The sequence below is a fragment of the Emydura macquarii genome, unplaced genomic scaffold (assembly GCF_026122565.2).
Source record: "Emydura macquarii macquarii isolate MOO-44397 ecotype Brisbane River unplaced genomic scaffold, CSIRO-AGI_Emac_v2 contig_3348, whole genome shotgun sequence".
In the NCBI taxonomy this organism is placed as follows: Eukaryota; Metazoa; Chordata; order Testudines; family Chelidae; genus Emydura; species Emydura macquarii.
The window spans coordinates 6,481,149-6,501,439 of NW_027133485.1; the positions used below are offsets into that span (position 1 = coordinate 6,481,149).

The 20,291-nt window shown below is 48.4% G+C and overlaps 1 protein-coding gene across 15 annotated transcripts in view; it reads left to right on the forward strand.

Moving 5' to 3' along the window:
• Positions 1 to 20,291, forward strand: part of MACF1 (microtubule actin crosslinking factor 1) — a 222,084-nt gene that overhangs the window by 60,436 nt on the left and 141,357 nt on the right. For 10 of the 15 annotated variants that reach the window (XM_067533972.1, XM_067533965.1, XM_067533971.1 and 7 more), the window contains exons 2-6: positions 2,854 to 2,915; positions 8,366 to 8,455; positions 10,414 to 10,515; positions 13,311 to 13,388; positions 15,331 to 15,423. In XM_067533972.1, coding sequence (XP_067390073.1) covers positions 2,854 to 2,915; positions 8,366 to 8,455; positions 10,414 to 10,515; positions 13,311 to 13,388; positions 15,331 to 15,423 — 425 coding nt within the window. The remainder of the gene's footprint in view (positions 1 to 2,853; positions 2,916 to 8,365; positions 8,456 to 10,413; positions 10,516 to 13,310; positions 13,389 to 15,330; positions 15,424 to 20,291) is intronic. The other 5 variants (XM_067533969.1, XM_067533982.1, XM_067533979.1 and 2 more) reach the window with 1 other exon arrangement.

The window sequence follows — 20,291 nt, forward strand, 5'->3', positions numbered from 1 at the left end:
GTAGGTTTTCAGGAGTTTTTGGAAGAGGATTTGCGGGATGCTTGGGGAACATTAACTGGGAGGATCTGGTAAGCATTAAGGGCCTTGGGAAAGAAGGGCTGGGGTGAAAGAGACAAAGGGAGCATTTGCAAAGCTTGGACAGGGAGGTAGGTGAAGATGAGAACAGAGGTGCAGGCAGTGGTGGAGTAGTGCACAGCTGTGAAAGGGAATAGCTTGGAGCTGATGCTGGAAGGCTGTGGAAGCCAGGGAAGGGATTGGGGTAGGGAAGAGATCTGGTCAGGGCCATGGGAGAAGGGGGATCTTTGTTTATATTATTCCATGATTAGGCTTAGTTCTGACTGCCTGAAGCATTATAAACCTTATCAGTAGATGAGATTCAACCACTCAGGGATCTAATTATCTGATGGAGATTTCCTTGGTGTAATGAAAAGCATTGTAGGAGAGGCAGTGTAGCCTAGTGGAGAGAGCACTGGACTGGAACTTGAAAAGCTTTGGTTCTGTTCCCAGCTCTGCCACTGGCTTGCTGGGTGACCTTGGGCAAGTCACTTCACCTCTCTGTGCCTGTTTCCCCATTTGTAAAATGGGGCTAGTACTACTGACCTTTGCTAAAGCTCTTTGAGCTCTACTGATGAAAAATGCTGTGCATCGTTATTGCTGTGCTTGTTCATGGTGTTTCAGTAAAGCAGAACTCAGGGAAGCTAGCACTTACCACTGTCTCATGCTGCAGAGGCTGTGAAAAAAACACCTTTTTATGTGGCGCATGCTCTGGTCTCCCCGTGTGCCGGTCCAGTACGGAGGCGCTATCTTTCTCTTCAGATTATGCTGTTAAAACCAGAAAATCCCATTTGATGCAGGAGCTGGCAGAGCTGCTGCCGGGATTACCCTAATCTCTTTCTTCTTTACAAGTGTGACAAAGGCAGGGGGAGGGAGGAGAGTGTTTGTCAGAGGAATGTGGTTGGTCTGGGAGGGGATCTCAATGTACGCCTGGTAGATCTTTTACCCTGGTCACTTTGAGGCACATGATCACAAGAGTTTTCCAAATAATGCCCATTGCCTGAACTCCGTTTATTCTCCCCCTCCCTGAAGTAGTAACGGATGGCTCCCGTTGGTCAGTTTAATACACTTGTGCTGGTGTTTGTCTCTGAGATTTTTCTCTCTTTTAATGTATCTTTTAACTGAGAACTGGCAGAACAAAACCTGCCAGCCATCCCCCCTCTGTGTTTGATCTAGCCCCAATTTCCCAGCACCCTGGTGGGAAGAGCAGTTAGCATCTGGGCCTCAAAACCAGTTAACCCATCAGAGGTTTCTTCACAGAAGAAGGTCTCAGAACTCATTAGTGCTGTTGCTCTTTTGGTGGGAAGGCAGGTGGTCCGTGGGACTGGCTCATCAGATGTCCTGCTACAAGGAACCGTGTTGAGAAGTGAACCCTTCAGTGGTGTGTGAGTGAGAGAGAAAACCAGCTGCTCCTGCAAAATGCTGGGATGTTAAGGCTCTCGGGGACCCAAGCAGGGTGTCCCTGGCTGAGCTCAGCAACTAAAATAAGCATCAGATCTTTAAAAGCCAATGAACCAAAAATACAGTGAAAGAATAATCTGCTAATCGCATATGTTTTCAGACCCAGGTTAACAGATCTCTGTGGTTTTTGATGTAACCGTACATAGATTCAGATTCTAAAGCCAGCAGGGACCGTGCTGATCATGTGGTCTGACCTACTGCATAACACAGGCCCATGAAAACCCACCCCCTATTTCCAAGGGGGTCCAGTGACCTCTGTATTGGAAGAACTCTTTTTTCCCTTTCCCAGTAAATCCCAGCATCCCCTCATCAATGCGAGGGGTGGGGGAAGCGTCGCACTTACTGTCTTCAGGAGGTTCGTGGTACATGCAACGTGTTACACAACGGACAATGAGATTTCTGGGTCTGGCAGTCTCACAACGTCTCCTAGCAGTTTCTTTGTGCTAAGCTGGCATTGGTGTGTCCTTTCACAGGCTTGGGCCATGATGGGTTCTTCTCTTCCTCTGGTGCTGCGTTTGTGTAAGCATTCTCTGTATTGTCATGTGGCTGTAGCTAGGGAGCCTTTCTGTTGGAGTATTAAGGGAGAGGTTTATTCTTCTGGTTTATACTGTCGTGTGTTTGCTTAGGAAACCTCCGTGTAAGTGGCAGAGCAGCGAGGTGGATTCCTTAAAGGAATTTCCCAGTTAGGGGGCTAGAAATTCTTTACAGGCTCTTGCAGAAGAACGTTATGATGCGAAAGTTCTGCTGGTAAGAAGCCCTGTCTCGCGGGAAGGAGATGTACTTGGTGGTTATTCCCATTGCAGCAACCTGGACAACAGCTATTCAAATCGAACTTGTTTTTGCCCGTCTGAAACTTATGAAATGATCTGGACATTCAATTTCACCAGTGTGAGTGTTTTAGGAGCCCTTTTCTCTGTGTGGCTGGACAGTTGTAAGCGGAGCTGGGAAGCGGAAAGAGCTGACTTTGACATGTGGGCTAGAGGAAACATGACTTTGTCGATTCATTTCCTTGTGCCTCTATAGTATGTGGTCCTGGATTAGACATCATGATGCTGAGTGAGGAACTTCTGTGCTATACTGTCCATGTCTAACCTGTGAGGAAGTAACCCCTATTCTGCTATGGGGTAGATGTGGTCCAAAGGGTCTCAAATTTCTTGAGGGTTCCCTGGGTAATCCCAGCAGAACATGGAAGAAGGACGTTTGTAGGATGTGGTGGGATCTGACTGGGGTTCCTGAAGGTGGGAGGGTAGGGCTGAATAGGGAAAATGTATATGGCCAGTTGGTGAGCTTTCACCTGCACAACACTAACCGAGACCTGTCTGTGTGTTCTCTTAACAGATGAAAGAGACCGAGTCCAGAAGAAAACTTTCACCAAGTGGGTCAATAAGCACCTGATGAAGGTGAGAGTCACGTACTTTGCACGATTTCCTAACTTGCTCTGGTCTGGTCTCACTTGTTCTGAGCTGGAACCAGCTGGCATTGCTTTGACCTTGGAGTAGTGTTCTCAAGGGTTTTAGAGGCACTGGAACGTTGGATTTTTCTGAACCCCAGGGCAGAAGTGGATGGTACTGCGACCTGTTGGATCTGTTCTAAGGCACTGAGCAAGTGTTCACGACCCATTTCATTAACCTTTTCATTGAAAAAAATGGTTTGTTTCAAAAAAGGGCATTTAAAAATCTGTGCAATAACAAATTGCACTGTACCCCCCCCCCATCTTCATAAGCCCCTTGGTGAGGGGGTGATTCAGGAGTTACCTTGCATAACTTCTCCTCCCAAGCCAGCTTGTTCCCCCTCTACTCCTGTATTCATAGAGCTGTATTGTATTGTTCTGCTGGCACCCCTGCCCCACCCAGAAAGAGACCCTTTTCTTTCTCGGAAGGGGCCGCTTCTTCCCGGAGAATAGACACTGGTTAATTTGTGTTTGGATCCTGAGCCCTCCTGGGCTCCTAGCTTGAAGTCTGTCTTGCTTGAACAAGAAGTCCTTTGGTGGCTGCCGCGCCGTACAATCTGGTGCTGCCTGTCAGTTCCTTCGCTGAACCTTGCCTGATGACAAAACGCTGGGAAAGAGGGAAACCAGCAGAACACATTGTGTCATTGTTTAATGATGGGAGGCTGGCCAGATCTCTGCTTTTATCTAGAGCTCTCTCTCTCTCTCTCTCTCTCTGTGTGTGTGTGTGTGTGTGTGTGTGTGTGTGTGTGTGTGTGTGTGTGTGTGTGTGTGTGTGTGTGTGTGTGTGTGTGTGTGTGTGTGTGTGTGTGTGTGTGTGTGTCTCTTAGCAGAAAAGTGACAGAAAGTAGCCTTTTGGACTAAGTTCTTTACCAATCAGATCTCTTTCCACCATTCCCCTGTCCTTCCCTTCTTCGTATCTGTCCCTTCTGTGCTCCCTTACACCACTCTCCTGCTTTCTAGAAGCAGCTGGGCTCCTGGTTAGTGTTTGCTGGGGCAGGGGTAATATTAGAATTCTGTAGACCCCCATCAGAGGCCGAGGGGTGACATTGGAGGAGCTTGGGACTCTCAGGGAGGCAGAGATCCCACGACACAGTGAAGGATTTCAAAGGTGGGGACTCTGTCACTCCTGCTTGAAAGTCACGGATCTAGGGCAATGCACTCAGCTCCTGGGTTTTTTTCAATCCCTGGGGCCATACAGCTGTTTCTAAGACCTTGTTGCACCAACAAAAGCTGATGCTGGTTTCTAAACGGTGGTTTGGTAACCTGAGAATTGCATTGGGCTGTGTGTGTTAAAGGGGGAGGTGGGAAGGGGTTCAGGGTTCTGTATCCATGCAGGCTGCCTCACTGATTGAGCAATAACATTGCAGACTCACTGGGATCCTGCCCCTGGAAGGTGTTAGGTGCAAATCTGAACAGGGCAGTGATTCTGGTGATCTGGCACCACCCTGCTCAGATCAGTGAACAGTCTCTGTCCTTTAAAAGAAAAATGTTTGCCGCAGAAAAAGTGAGGAGCCTCTTTCTCTTGAGTCTGTCCATTTTCCACCCGTGCACCTCTGCGACAGGACACAGGATTTGCTGCTGAGTTCAGAGCTGTTAGCAAGCCAAGTCAGTAACTCTTGCTGTTTGCACTGAGCATTGTGGTGTCAGATTTTATTCTGAGCCTGCCACATAATAGATTATTTTGTTTTTAATGTTCAAGACACTTGAAATATCCTTGCTGGGGAGAATCTGGGACCTCTTCCCACCCCCTGGTGCCAAGTCACTGGAGCCCCCTGGTTTACCATTCACCATGGATGCCCTAGTCCCTCAAAACTCCATGTGAAAGTTCCTGGAGCCCCTGTGCAAACCTTCAGTTGCTTTCTGGAGTCACTGCCTTCCCTGTGAGGGAGATTCCCAAACCTGCACCATTCTTTTTAGATGGCAGATCTGAGGAACTGTCCTAGATTGAGGTGTCATTAGAGGAGGTTTTGGAACAAATTTATAAATTAAACAGTAATAAGTCACCAGGACCTGATGGTATCCACCCAAGAGTTCTGAAGGAAGTCAAATGTGAAAATGCAGAGCTACTAACTGTGATATGTAACCTATCATTTAAATCAGCTTCTGTACCAGATGACGGGAGGATAGCTAATGTGACACCAATTTTTAAAAAAGGTTCCAGAGACAATCCTGGCAATTACAGGCTGGTAAGCCTTACTTCAGTATCAAGCAAACTCGTTGAAACTATATTAAGAACAGAATGATCAGACACATAGATGAACATGATTTGTTGGGGAAGAGTCAACATGGTTTTTGTAAAGGGAAATCATGCCTCACCAATCTACTAGAATTCTTTGAGGGGGGTCAACAAGCTTGTGGACAAGGGTGATCCAGTGGATACAGTGTACTTAAATTTTCAGAAAGCCTTTGACAAGGTCCCTCACCAAATGCTCTTAAGCAAACTAAGCTGTCATGGGATAAAAAGAAAGATCCTTTCCTGGATCAGTGACTGGTTAAAAGATAGGAGACACAAGGTAGGAATAAATGGTCAGCTTTCAGAATGGAGAGAGGTAAATAGTGGTGTCTCCAGTGGTCTGTACTGGGACCAGTGCTGTTCAACATACTCATAAATGATCTGGAAAAGGGGTAAACAGTGAGATGGCAACATTTGTAGATGATACAAAACCACTCAAGATAGTTAAGTCCAAAGCAGACTGCAAAGAGTTGCAAAGGGATCTCACAAAACTGGGTGAGTGGGCAACAAAATGGCAGATGAAATTCAATATTGATAAATGCAAAGTAATACACATTGGAAAACATAATCCCAACTGTACATGCAAAATGATGGGGTTTAAATTAGCTATTACCACTCAAGACAGATCTTGGAGTCATTGTGGAGAGTTCTCTGAAAACATCCACTCAGTGTGCAGCAGCCGTCAAAAAAGCTAACAGAATGTTGGGAATCATTAGGAAAGGGATAGATAATAAGACAGAAAATATATTGCCTCTTTATAAATCCATGGTACGCCCACATCTTGAATACTGCATGCAGATCTGGTCGCCTCATCTCAAAAAAGATAGACTGGAATTGGAAAAGGTACCTTAAAGGGCAACTAAAATGATTAGGGGAATGGAAAAGCTTTCATATGAGGAGAGATTAATAAGACTAGGGCTTCTCATCTTGGAAAAGAGACAACTGTGGGAAAGGGGGGAAGATAGGATAGAGGTCTATAAAATCATGACTGGTGTGGAGAAATTAATAAGGAAGTGTTGTTTACTCTTTGTCATAACACAAAAACTAGGGGCCACCAAATGAAATTAATAGGCAGCAGGTTTAAAATGAACAAAAGGAAGTATTTCTTCACACAACACACAGTCAAACTGTGGAACTCCTTGCCAGAGGATATTGTGAAGGCCAAGGCTCTAACAGGGTTCAAAAAAGAACTAGATAAGTTCATGGAGGACAGGTCCATCAAGAGCTATTAGCCAGGATAGGCGGGCATTGCTGTTTGCCGAACACTAAGAAAGGCCGACGGGATGGATCGCTTGATGATCACCTGTTCTGTTCATTCCGGCTGAAGCACCTAGCATTGGCCACTGTTGACAGACAGGATACTGGGCTAGATGGACCACTGGTGTAACCCAGTATGGCTGTTATGTTCTTATGTGCATCAAATTACCTGTCTCTGGAATGTCCAGAGCCTGTGGCCTTCCAGGAGACTCTAGGCAGCTCTTGAGGCCCTTCCATCATCACTGATGGCTACATGCCTCTACACACGTACATTCATCTGAACTGGGTCAGAACCAGGACCTGGATGGCTTAACACAGCCAGTTCTGCCATGGAAGACTACTGGGTTTGAATCAATGGGTGTCCATCTGTTACAGCCTGTACAGCGGGGCTGGTCTCTTCATGTTGTCTGCAAAGGGAGGTTTGTATCCTGAGTAACTAAGTAGGATTAATACAGTTTTACAAGGTGCCTCCCAGTCTTCTTGGTTAACTGCCAGGTATTTTTTAATTAACGTTCTCCATCAACTGAAAGTTTTTGGCTTGGACTTTAAAGGTGTCGCCATTGTTCTTTTCAGCCTGCTATGGACTGCGGTGAGGCCCGGGAAGCTGCAAGTCTGTGTGCTAATCTTTCAGCTGCATGCTTCCCCCTCCAAATCTCTGTGGGTGAAGAAGGCAACGTAGGAGTAAGGTCTCTAATGACCTGTAGCCAATGCCTAATACGTTCATTAGAGACACAGTTACCCTATTCACACCCCCCCTCCCTGAGCAAACAAACAGACAAAACACCTGACTGCTCTTAACGGAAGGCAAATGCCATAGGACGTTTCTGGAGGATACTATAAGCTGATGTGGTAATGTTTTAAAAAATGGTGTGTGAGAATCACTGCGTTATTTATTCTGAGTATTAGGATGACAGTAGCCTATGGGGACCCTTTGTGCTAGGTGGTTACATGTAGTAAGGCCGTGTCTACACGAGAGACCTTACGGTAGCAGAGCTGTCCTGATGTAGCTGCACTGCTGTAAAATGTCTCATGTAGCCGCTCGATGCCAATGGGAGAGAGCTCTCCCATTGACATAGTTAAATCACACCCAACGAGCTATGTCGGCAGGAAAGCTCTTCCGCCGACATAGCGCTGTCCATGCCAGTGCTTACGTCGGTGTAACTTACTTCACTCGGGGGTGGTTTATTCACACTCAGAGCAAAGTAAGTTATATCAACGTAAGTGGTAATGTAGATATTACCTAAGAGACAAGCCCTGTTCAAAGTGTTTACAAACACTCCCTCAAAGGGAGGGAGAAGGGACGATTCATTGCCCTGTTTTATAGATGGGAAAGCACAGAGAGGCTGCGTTACTAGCCCAAAGTCATGAAGAAAATCTGTGGCAGGGCTGGGAGTTGAACCCAGAGTCTCAGTCCATGAGTGGCAAAGGCAAACCTTTGGTCTGAACAGGTTGCCAGTGAGTTTGTGAAGAGTGGAATTATCTTGGAAGAAACTGGAATAATTGGCTGTCTTTTTAGCAGGATACGCATGCCGTTGACGTCAAAGCTGTCATCGTGCAAGACCCAATCCATGTTCTCTCATCACATTGCTTTATAGCAAAGTGGCTGCATGGGAACATTTTAGAATTGCCTGGAGTAAAGGCTGTCTTTAGAGTGATCTGTTCTGTGCCTGAAATTGGTAACTGCCTCTGCTGGGGCCTTTTGGAAATTGGAACCTGATTCCCATAGAGAGACTGTGGGCTAGCCATTTAAAATGAATGAAACCAGACGCTTTTGTGTTGTTGCGGTGTTTGTCACAGAATCAGTGGTGCTCTGGGGTATCCCTTTCTCCGACTGAAATAACAAAAATAATCCCAGGGCAGAGAGGTGGTGACATATCCCTGAAAATGCATTCTCCTCCTCTGCTCCACAGGTGCGCAAGCACATCAATGACTTATATGAAGACCTGCGAGATGGCCACAACCTGATCTCTCTGCTGGAGGTTCTGTCAGGAGTGAAACTGGTGAGTTTCCAAGTTTGCTTAGCAACGCTGCTGTGGCTTTCACCATTGGAGCCTGGATCCCCACACTGCCTCCTCCTCCTCGCTGTCTCCTGCTGTGCTAGGGTGATCAGCATTTGTTCTTACATCAGGGCCTTTGTTGGTTTTGTTTTAAATTTATTTTTTACAACTTCATCATGCTGGTTTCCTGGATAACACCTAAATGTGTGATTAGGTTAAAAGTGATGCTTAAGATACCTGTGTATTCACTGTCTTTGTGAGGGCAAATATGCATTTGGGACTATACATTGTGTGAACACAAAGGTACTTTGTCCTTCAAAGTCCTACAGTGCTGCCTGCTGCTTTTCACAATAGACCACTCTAGTTGGAATGTTTATTCTGCTCGTTAGCCCTGTAGCGAGAGCCTGAGTCCGTTGACCTGGGCTTGGAGATTTATGGTTTTTGGTTTTTCTGCGGTGTAGATGTACCCTATAAGCTGAAGAAGAGAATTCCTGAGGCCATCTGACAAGCATCTCCTACCTCTTCCGGGTTTTCAAACATATTGGGAAATCATGCTTAAATACTGATGCATTTGCATTTCTGTGGATGTAAATAATGAATGGCGATGCTGGCTCTTGCTGGAACTGTTTTTAATCCAGTCAGTGTAGATGGGGCAAAACTATGATTCAGACACTTGTTCTGTGCTAGCCTTGGCAGAACATATTTTTGGAGCACAGCCCACTTTTGAGGGCCATACTAGACATTTTTTAGCTGGAATAATGTTTAAAGACAGTCCCTTAATTAAGCAGATGAGATCTTTGTGAGCCTTATCAGATGTCAGTGTGACTGCTATAGCATGAAAGCTGAGTGCAGCTCCAGGCACATCCAAAGATGGGCTTGAATTTTCAGAGTCTTACCAGAATTCCCTAAGTGTTGAAAATCAGCTGATTTAGATGCATCAGTGCAGCTGCAGTAAACACATCATGAGTCATTTAACTGCTGGCTCCTGCAATCCAGTTTAGCGTTTCCTGCTTGTGTCCATTCTCAACTTAGACATCAAAGTTTGCATCTGTTTTCTTCAGTAGCATGTTAGGCTTTCCTGGCACGTGCTTAGCAACTGCTGTCCGAGTTGGGTTTGTGGAGGTAGATAGTTCTCCAGGATTCAAACATCTTCTCTTGCATCTTAGGCATAGTAACCACTTCCCCCTTTTTAGACCAACAAACCTAGCTTGTGGAAGATACTTTCTGGTGCAGTAGAGTAGCTCAGATAGAATTATTTTAGTATCCCCTAAAATAGGATCTGTGAGAAGATGTGTGAACTTAGTCAGCTGCCCTCCTGAGATACCGAACTACACTTTGTGGGTGTTGAACATTGGATTTAGATGCTTCAAAGGCATATCATGCCCTTCTCCACAACATTTTTTATTTTCAGAGTGACATATCCTCAGGAAATCTCTCTGCTTAGGTACCCTATGCAGAAAATCAGTTCCGGTAGGCAGAAGGGGTTGGACTGTTAGAGATGCTACGGTATTGTTTGCTGCACCTAAGACAGGTGTAAGTCTTAGAATATTCTGCCTTAAATGTTGAGCTATCTCAGAGACATTAAGGCTAGAAGGGACATGACCATTTAGCCTGACCTCCTGTATAATACAAGTTATAGAATTTCATCCAGTTACTCTTGTACTGAGCCCAGGAACTAGTATTTGACATAAAGCATGTATTCTGAGCTTCCAGCTCTTTCAAAATCTACTTTAGCTCCTGCCATTCTGTCTACTTCTCTTATGTGAATCAAGCCCCATTAGTGTTTCCTGGAGGAGATGCAGGCGTTATCCAGGATAATCAGTTAGTCTTCATGTTTCTTTTCAGGGGAGGGAGGTTGGCGATCAGTGTGTTTCTTTTTCTTTTCCCATGTGTTGCATTTTGAGTTCCTTTCTGTTTTTCTGTGACTATCCCACTGGTGTTGTCTGTGCCATGTGTGTTAGCAAAAGGAGCCTTCAGGCCAGAAGACCCTCCGCCTGGCAAAAGCGCCCTCCTGGCGTCGCACGAGCAGTGATGAGCATGAGGAGGATGAGGATGGTGATGCAGTAGGTTGACTCCCTCCTGGGAGCAGTGTAACTCAGACTGACACTGGCGTGCCGTCAGATAGTCCAGATGTAACCAAGTTTTGCATGGGGCACACAGGGTCTGTCTACACAGCAAAGAAAAACCCACGGTCGGTCTGTGCCAGCCAACTTGGCCTCCTGGTTTTGGGCTGCAGCCTGAGTTCTGGGACACTTCCGCCTCTCAGGGTCCCAGAGTCTGAGCCCAGATGTCTACGCGGCCGTGAAACAGCCCCCACCCCACCCCCCAGGAGCCTGAGTCAACTGACACAGGCCAGCTGCTGGTGTCTAGTTGCTATGTAGACAGACCCACAGTGGCCTCTGGCCTTCCCTGCCCTCTGGTTTGGATGGGATGTTAGTAACAATAATGGAGAATTCACCATAGCTCCCAGATCACGGATAATAACTTCCTCTGAAGCCACATTAGACTAGAGGAGTGATGTGGGGGGCATGTGCTGGGAAGTGGAGAGCAAGATGCGAAAACTAAAAGGCAGCTAATCCTATATTCCTTCTGGACGGTGCTGTGTTAACATTCACTGGATTATCTGAGAGTGCATTACAGTGTTGGTGGTCTGCAGTGTGAGAATGCTGACCCACTTGCTGTGAGAGCATGAACTGTCTAGTCACTGGGGGGGGCGCATACTCCTAGATAAACCCCTGGTTCTCACGCACCCCCGGATAAAGCCATTGGGATCCTGCACACTCTCAGACGGGACGCATTGTTCTCTCCAGTCACCTGGAGAAAACAGCCTTTAGGATGAATCATCTGATATTTGCTAACAGTTCTCACTGCATGGGGCTGCTCTGCCTAGTATGCCACACCCATGCGTGCTGGGTACAGTAGCTTTGCTGTCAGACAGCAAGGATTAACCTTGCATGATAACATCTGTTTTTAAGCAACATATTCTCAATGTTTCTGAAGGGGAGTGGCCCCAGGCATGTGAGCTGGGGGGGGCCCAGCCTTCCCCGAATTGAGGATTAATCCAAAGAGGATTGCAACTCCCTGAGAGCATTCCGGCTGGTAGAAACGATCACATTTCTTACCAAGCCTCTGGATCTGGGCTGTGCCTTCTTTCTTTACAGCTGTCTCTTCTCTGCTCCGCCCCCCGAGTGACTCTGGCAGCTGCAGTGTCTCTGCGCAGGAAACGACTAGCGTGTTGCACCTCTCTGCCCGGGGCTGGCCCTTCTGGAGCATAGGGAGCCCTTCCTGTGCCAAAGACTGGTTTCGTCCTAAAACTAGGAATGAAAAGGGCTTTGTCTTAGCAGACCCGGAGAGTCTCTTTGCTTTTACTGATTCCTCAGCCAGTTGGCACCTCTCCTTTGTATTCCGAAGCCCTCGCTGCTTTTGATTTTTCCCATCCCCAAACGCCTTTCCTTTCCCCCTTATTGAGTCATTGCAGAGCTGGGTTTGTGTGCTGCCTCTGAGTTTCGGCCCCAAGATTTGCCATTCAGCAGAGCTGCTACCCCTTCCCCGCGCCGCTGTTCAGTGCTGAGTTGCTATTTGTAAACGAACCAGACTAAAGGCAGGTGGTGGAGCTGGTGGGGCTTGTGGTTGAAAGTGATGGCTTGCTCCTGGCTGGATCACGTTAACCGGAGCAGCCGCCCCTCCTGGTGCATTCGAGAGAGATTGTGACTCAGCCTGGATGTTGCTGTGTGCATCTGCTGGCAGCCCGGCTGTGATTGGTCAGCTCACGTGGAAACAGAAAGCTCTGGAGTGCAGCGTGTAATAGTGAAACAGACACAGCTGGTGCTGGGACTGTGCTTTCTCCTCCGGTGACATAGTCCCTGCCCTAAGATCTGTTCACTATAGCAGTACACGCCTCCCATTTCAAGGGTTGGCAAATCACTAGGCTGCAGTTGCTCTCACCTGGGCCTGCAGGACTCCCCCACCTGCTTACAGGTTGGGCAGCCAGGTGCTTCGCTTTGGCTCAAGCTGTCCTCTCCCCTGTCCAGGCAGTTGTGCAGCCTGCTGAGCGTGGGGTGTAGGAGGCACAGGCTGCGTTTGTCTCAGGTTTAGCTCTCTGCGTGGGCAGCGCTACCTTGCTGCCAGCAGAGGGAAGGGAACAAAGTGTGATGCTGAAACCAGGGGCAAATTTTGAGGCCGCAAGTAGAGCAGTCAAGTCAGTGTCTGTGGTCAGGACCATGGGTTGATGGATGGACTGGGAGCAGGAGATAGTTACTGGGGGGTGTTCCTGTCTCCACACCCCCTCGTAGGGGATTTTCTGGGATAATAAAGACTTCTCTGCATAGACCAGGACAGTGGTAAGCCACCAGAAGTGGACAAGAGGCCATGGCCGTATATTAGGAGGAAAGACAGACACACGTTGGTGAAGTGTGTTCACTGTGTCCGTGAATCTTTGTGATCTGCATCTTTCTAGGCTTCCTCCTTTAGGCCCTTGCTTTTCCTTTAAGATGACGCTCTTTGGGAGCGAATTGTTGTCTCCTGCCCAGCTCCGTCTGTGGCTCGACTGTTAGGTGGGGGCTGAGCGAGGAGGAGATGGCTGTCCTAGCTGGCACATTAGGTCACGCAGGTGTACTGAATGTAGCGGTCTTTGCTCAGACCTTGGAGGGAATGTAATTAGGCTGCTGCTTGGAATCAAGTGAGCTGCCCCTGTCCTCAGCGAGTGGGAGGGTCTCTCTGGGGTCCGATATGTCCTGTAGGAGGCGCAGGAAGTGCGACGGGGGGAAGGGGTGGAACTGGGTCTGTGCATGTGGATCAGAGATGCCCTAGTTCTGTTGCCACGGGCTGGTTGGGCTGAAGCACTGCCTCTGTTTTGCAGCCACGTGAGAAGGGCCGGATGCGCTTCCACAGGTTACAGAATGTGCAGATTGCTCTGGACTTCCTGAAGCAGCGACAGGTAAGAGCTGGGCCGATGCTCACTGGTCACCTTCTAGCTTTGAACATGTTCTGAGCGTCCTCCGTGAACACCTGCGTGGTGTGCTCTGATTCCCACTGCAGCTTGTGCCAGAGGCATCCAGTGGGGCGTAAAGAAGCACTGTCCCTTTATTTCTGCTGGGCCCATCCCTATGGCATCTAGGTGCCAGTCAAGTACAGAAAGTACCTTTCTCTTGTGGGTACCATGAGTACTCCGTGCCAGCCACCCTGCGTGGAGATGGGGGATCAAAAGGAGGAGTTAGGACTCTCTTTTTCCAGGAAGCATTTGCAAGAGTCTCAGATACAGCTCCTGGAGCCCCCAAAGGTTCCTGCATCCCAAAGACCATGACTTGGTCAGCTCTGAGTGCTGTGTGTGTCCCTCTTCTGCTTGGAAGCTCTTCTGGTGTCCTTAGACAGTGTTGGCACAAGAGCAGATTGGGTATAAACTGGCCATGAGTAGATTTCGACTGGCAGTTCAAAGGTTTCTAGCCATCGCAGCAGGAGTGAGGTTCCAGAACAGCCTCCCAATGGCAGCCTTGGGGGCCAAACAGCCTAACTGGTTCGAAGATGGAGCTTGATGAGTTTTATGTTGGGGTTGTCTGAGATAATTGAGGACTAGATCCCATGACCCAGGAGGTCCCTTTCAATCCCCCTACTCCGCATTCAGGAATTGCTGGGCCCCTAAGAAGTTAGCCTGGTGTCTTGGGCGTTTCCTCAAGTGGATGTAGACGGCAATGAATTGTAACAATTGTGCCGAAGAAGAGGTTTACTCATCTGGCTAGCCGGAGGGGCGTTGACGGGGCCTGACCGTGTTACCCTACGCTAGGGAGGGTGTGGAACTGAAAACTCCCCAGCCTCTTGGTAGAGATGTGGAGATGTTTTGCGAGAGACGCTAGGGAGTGTATTTCTCTTTGTGCGTGCGTGCGTATGCGCACACACACACACACACACACACACACACCCACCCACCCACCCACCAGCTTGAAGAGCTACTGGTCACAGGCTCTCACTGCAGAGATCCTGTGCTAGGAAGGGGACGGTGAGGGGGAGCATGGCTGAACCTCTCCCCAGAGAATCCCGTCCCTCTGGGAACTGGATGGTAATGAATAGGGGCAGCTGAGACAACTGGGGCAGAGAGGAATCTGAAACAAGTGGAAGCGATCAGTGGGGAGCTGAGAGGTGAGCTGGAGTGTCCAGACAAACCAGTGCCCACCCAGGTTTCCATTTGCCGGTAGCTCTGAAGATGGTGGGGTGATACTTTGTGTATTTATGGCATCGTTTACGCCAAAGATCTCCACTACAAACACTGGTTCTCCCTCAGAACGCTCCTGTGAGACGGGCCATTGTGATTCCAGGCTAGGCACTGGCTTGGGTGTATCAAGGATCAGTTCCATCCCCTGCTGTGTCCCAAGCTTCCTGTGTGACCTGGGATCACACTTGCTTCCCTGCCGCTCAAGGGTGTTGTGATCTAAGACTTAGCTGATGGGTTTTTGCAGTGCAGGTGGGGGTGGGGTGGTATTTGGGTGTGCTCTTCTAACGATGTGTGTGCTTTGTAGATGTTAAATTATGCACAGTTGCCTGGGGCTGTAGGGGCAAGGGCGCTTTTTGTAGAAACTGAAATAATACAATGCTAGGAAAGCGCTTCAAGATCCTTGAGTGGAAGGCACTAGAAAATTGAAAAATGGTTATTTAAATCCGCCTTTCACAGAAGAGGCAGATTTATTGTGCACAGTGAGTCAGTGGCAGGGCTGGGAATGGAGCCCTGGAGCCTTGAGACCCCGTCCCATACTCTGACCAATATTTTGCACTTGCAGGGTGCACCTTGGCTGTTTTGGGGTGGTGGTTGAGTGTTGGAGAGAGGTCCCTCCTTTCTCTCTTGGAGCATCTGCTTTGAAGTTTTGACCATCCCTGGTGCTTCCCCACAGGTGAAGCTGGTGAACATCCGCAATGACGACATTACAGACGGCAATCCGAAGCTGACCCTGGGGCTCATATGGACCATTATTCTCCACTTTCAGGTAGGGATGTGGCTTGTTGAAGGGAACAGAGCAGAAAGGGGGGGCATGTTGGGTCCCAAGGGCTTTGACATCTGTCTGGAGTACATGAGTGTCTTTAATGGTAATGTCTGCATACAGATTGGTCTGGAGGATTAGCATGTATAGTGGTGTCATGGAGACCGGGCCAACAGAGAATAAGAACTCTCTTCTCTGATCATTTACATAATTAAATCATTAATGACGGATTGTGTGCGTTGTGGCCCTTTGATTGGCACCAAAGTTATTGGCAGTTGCTGTTTGCTCAGCTGAGCTGGAAAACTGAACCCTCCAGGGCTCTTCAGAGCATTGAGCAGGGGAAAGGAGAGAGTAAATGTGGAGAAGGGTGTGTGAGGAGTGTGTGATTCTGACATTCTGGGGTGCAATCCAGACCAGTGAGAGGCTGGGTCATCACCTGCTCTGTAACCTTGGGTGCCTCACAATGCTATTCTTCATTAACTCCTAACTTGACCCCCACACAAACAGCCAGACATCATGCAGGTCCCCCCAGAGTGTCTGTGGACAGCCTGTGACTTCCACCAGCCTTAGTTACCACTTGCAAAGTGACCTCAGCACACTCCCCCCAAAAACGTGTGTTCTGCATTGTCCAGCCTTCTCCTGGACAGGCCAGATAGTAGAAGTCCATGCCCCTGTAAGGGGCCAATGTGCAACAGTTTGCTATTTTAAATGGAGTTACCTACACAGTTCAATTTAAAAATGACACTGGATTAGTTTTGATTAAAGAATAAAACAGGTTTATTTAACTATAAAGAGACAAAGTTTAAATGAATACAAGCATAAGGCATTAAAGTCAGAAATGGTTACGAGAGAAATAAAGATAAAATGCTTTCTAATAACTAAACTTAACAAATTAGGCTTGGTTCAAGGTAAATTCTTATCACAGGTTCCCAGCAACATTGCTGGCCAAATTCTCAGGTAAGGATCTGTCCCCGAAGTCCAAAGGGCTTGTTTCTTTGATCGTCTTTGATGAAAGAGATAAAGATGAATAAAGAGAGAGAGGCCAGAGGGTGTGTTTGCCCCTCACTTTTATCGTCCAGTCACCTTTTCAAATGCATTTTCCTGAGTGCTACCCCTAGATAAAGTTCATTCCTGTTGTGAGGATGGAGATGTCTGGTAGTGAAAGAGGTCCCATGCTGTTGTTTGCTAAAATGCAGATCCGTCTGTTCTTGCCCCCTTGCTGTTTCAAGGACCTTATTTACTACTTATATGTAAATTGAGGTAAACACACATTCCTGTGTTTAAGATAGGCCTGCTTAATCACTTCTACCTAATCGGGGCTACGTAGGTTTGAACATGTGCTACCAAAATCATACAGGGGGAATTCATAACTTTACGTATAATGTTGCTACATACATTTCACCTTGATGATATTGACCAGCAAATTATTAGTTTTCAAACAATACCTCACAAGGCATATTGTGTACAAAGATTATTACATTAGTGTGTTGGGTGTGAATACAGGGATGCATTCGGTCACAGTGATCTCACGTTTATACAGCAACCTTCCTTCCGAAAGCTTTGTCCTTCACACACTGCTCTATATATAGTTTGTACAGTCAATTAGTAATCGCACCTCTTTTCTCTCGGGTGGAAGACGGCAGCTGCATGGCAACGCAACATGGCAGTTCAGGACGTGAGTGGAAGAGAATATCCCATCTGGCCGAGGTAGCAGGAGGAATTTAGGTTGGCAGAGTGTAGTTGCCCAGGTGGGAGTTGACCATGACACTGCGGTTAGCATCCCTGTTCTTACAAAATATGTCACAGGGTCTTTAATGCCACTGGTTGCCATGACATCAGTTTTACATGTCATGAGAAAGAGAGCACATGCAGCAGCACAGTGGTCCTTAATGTCACGGTCGTGCGTTGGTTATGTGTCGGCTTAGAGGAGCAGCGCTCCTGGTTGACTCCCCGTGTTCAAGGCTGAGCAGGAGTTGGGGGGTGGAGGGGAAGAGGGCATTTCGCTAGGAATGGGAGCTGCTGCCTTGAAGTGTTGGCAGTGAGATTTGCTGTGATTGAATGTCTTAGGTGGAGTCTTGATCTCTGAGCGCCGGGGTGCTGTCAGGCACAGCAGTGGCATGCTGGTGGGGTCGGGAGAGAGGCAACGCCAGTGCCACGAGGTGGCCTTGGGAGCACCTCTGCTTCCTGCAAAGCTGGATAATGGCCCTTCGTTGGCAGCTGTTCTCCAGAGGGTTTGAGTTTTCCTCCCCGTGGCTCTTCAGATGGACCGATGAGTGGCATTCCTCACTGCAGTTCTCCCTTCGCTGTTGGTGACCATTGTTAACTGGAGTGCTAGACCCACACGCATGTGGTGGGGATAAATCCAGCCACCGTTTTCCCACTGACAGGAACTAAATCGTTCTGCTCCGTGAGGGCAATCCCAGCACTAACCGACTGAAGAATAAATTGGTTCTGTGCGGTTTCATTTGGTGAGGTGTAGGCCCAATGGCCAGAGCTGCTGGGCAGTAAAAGATTTTCACTGAGCAGGCCTCTCTGAATCCAGCACCCTGGAGCCACCAGGAACCAAACCAGTTTTACTATCAGTTCTCTGTGCTTATATGCAAGTCTAGGTGGTGTGTACTCGCATGGCCTGAGCATTCCTTGCCAGCCTCCCTTTGGGAGCCCTTCTCTGATGTAGGGCGCTCTGGGGCTGCATTGGGGTCACTGCCTTGGCTAATTTTGGCATGTCTGCCTGTGGGTTCAGATTGTGATTCCGTCTTGTTGCTGTGTTCTTGTCTGGTTGGGTGCTAAGCTCCCTAGGGTACAGTGTGTTTATACGGGCTGGCTCCCTGCTTTTGCGATCGGTGGAAGCGAGAGGCTGTAGATTGAGGAGGAACTAACACCCCTTCGTCAGTCACCTGCCTTCATCGTCAGTGCACGTCTGCCCGTTTATGTGCATTTGTCTGCGTGAGGGGTACTCAGCATCTGATTAGAGATGCAGGCTGTGAGATCAAATCACTGCCATCTCTGGGCCCACATGAACACATTCCTGGGAACTGTTCCATTCAGTCAACCCATTGACTTGATGGTTGGTGAGACTCCTTGCTAATGCTCTGAAAAGAGACACGTGATTTTCTGGGTGCTCAGTCTGAGACATCTTAATGGGTGCTTGATTTTCAGAGGGCAAGAGCTTAGCACTTTCCGAAAACCAGGCCCTTTTATGGTGTCTTAAGTTGGGTGTCTCAAATCACTAACCTCTTTGGAAAGTGTTGGCCTGGGGTCTTACCAATCGGGGCATCAAGTTGAAGGAGTCACAAGTTACTTGTGAAAATCGTGCCCCCTCTTTTAGAGTGAGACCCACCTGGCTGGTGCAGGGGGATGAGAGCTGGAGCAGCCATACGCAAGACACCTGTAACGAGCCCTCTCTGTTATCAGCTCTCTGTTCAAGCACATATTGGCTAACCGGATTATCTCTTCGAACTTGAACCTTGGCCTTTTGGGGGTATGTTCTCAGGCCTCTCTGATGGCAGATTTGCACTCCTAAATTGGATGCATGAGTGTGTCGATAAATCTGGGCCTAAATCTGTTGACTAGACTCTCCATAGAGCGAGCGCTGTGGGCGTTGGAAGCGGGGTCAAAACGCAAAGCAGACTGATGACTCTTCCTGGTGGGAGATATTAGACCTCGTGTTGTTACGGCCATAATTATTTCTGACTCCTGTGTGACCACCTGCTCAAGCACTGACCTCACTCGAGCGTTGAGAGACAAAATGAGTGAATTCAAAGCCACCGTGGGAGGTGAATGAACTTTCCCTGTCTATATGTGGCCACTTCCACTCCCTGTTTCCTAAGACACCACAAAAGGAGGTGCCAAAGTTCAGATGCGAAAATAAAAAGGGGGCCACTTGCCGAAATCTCCCACATGGTTCCTGTTTTTTCTGCCGGTTCCTCCTGTCTAGGCAGGCACTAGGTGGTGCTGCTGCACTGCAGTCAGCCTGAAGGAGAAGGGCTTTATTTAAAAGGGAGTGTACGGACAGGAGCCATCCGGCCGCACTGTCCTGGAGCCGTTCCAGGCTTGCTCCATCCATAGTCAAGATGTGAAAACCTACCAGCCCTGGGGATTTGTTAAGGAGAGCTGGACTGGCCAGGGAGCTTAAGTGCTTACAGCTGGGGCTGCTCCCTGGGCTTGTGTGCTCCCTGTGTCTCTTCTCTGCCTGGAATAAGGAGATTTCTTCTAGGGATGTAGCGCTCTGTTGTTAACCCCTTCATCTCTTTCCGTATTTGAGAATCCATAGCCCGCTGCTGCAAAGAAACAGCTGAGGGACTTTGCAAGGAGGGGCTGCACTCCGAGCTGCTGGTGTGATCTCTGCATTCTGGTCCTAGTGACCGTGTCCTGTCTCCCCGCTCCCTAGGGCGCTGGTGCAAACCCAGCTCTCAGTTTTGCCTTTCACCTTGAAGTGAATAAGCCCCTTGATGCTTGGAAGGGAACGAACGAAACCTCAGCTCCGGTGTACTAGGAGACTGACCCGTGGAAGGAACAGCCCCAGGAGCTGGTGTCTCTGGGCTTGGATGGCTGCAGTTGGCCACTGAACTGTGTGCTGCTCTACCACTGGTGTATGTTTGAGAGGCAGAGGGTGCAGGCAGCCAGTGTGCGATGTGCGTTTTGCTGTCAGGAAGGAGACGGTCAGAGTTCCCTGTATCAATCCAGTCAAATCCCCACTCTTTCTGGGGAGGGGTGGGGCAGGTGTGGTGTTCCCATCCTTCCCAGCCGGTTGGGTTGTAGTCACAAAGTGCATGGGTGTGTGATGGAGAAGCAATGCCCCCTGGGGGGTTCTGGTCCCCATCACATGGCTGCGTGTGGGGTGAGATCCCCACGATAGCTCGGGGCACTCCGCG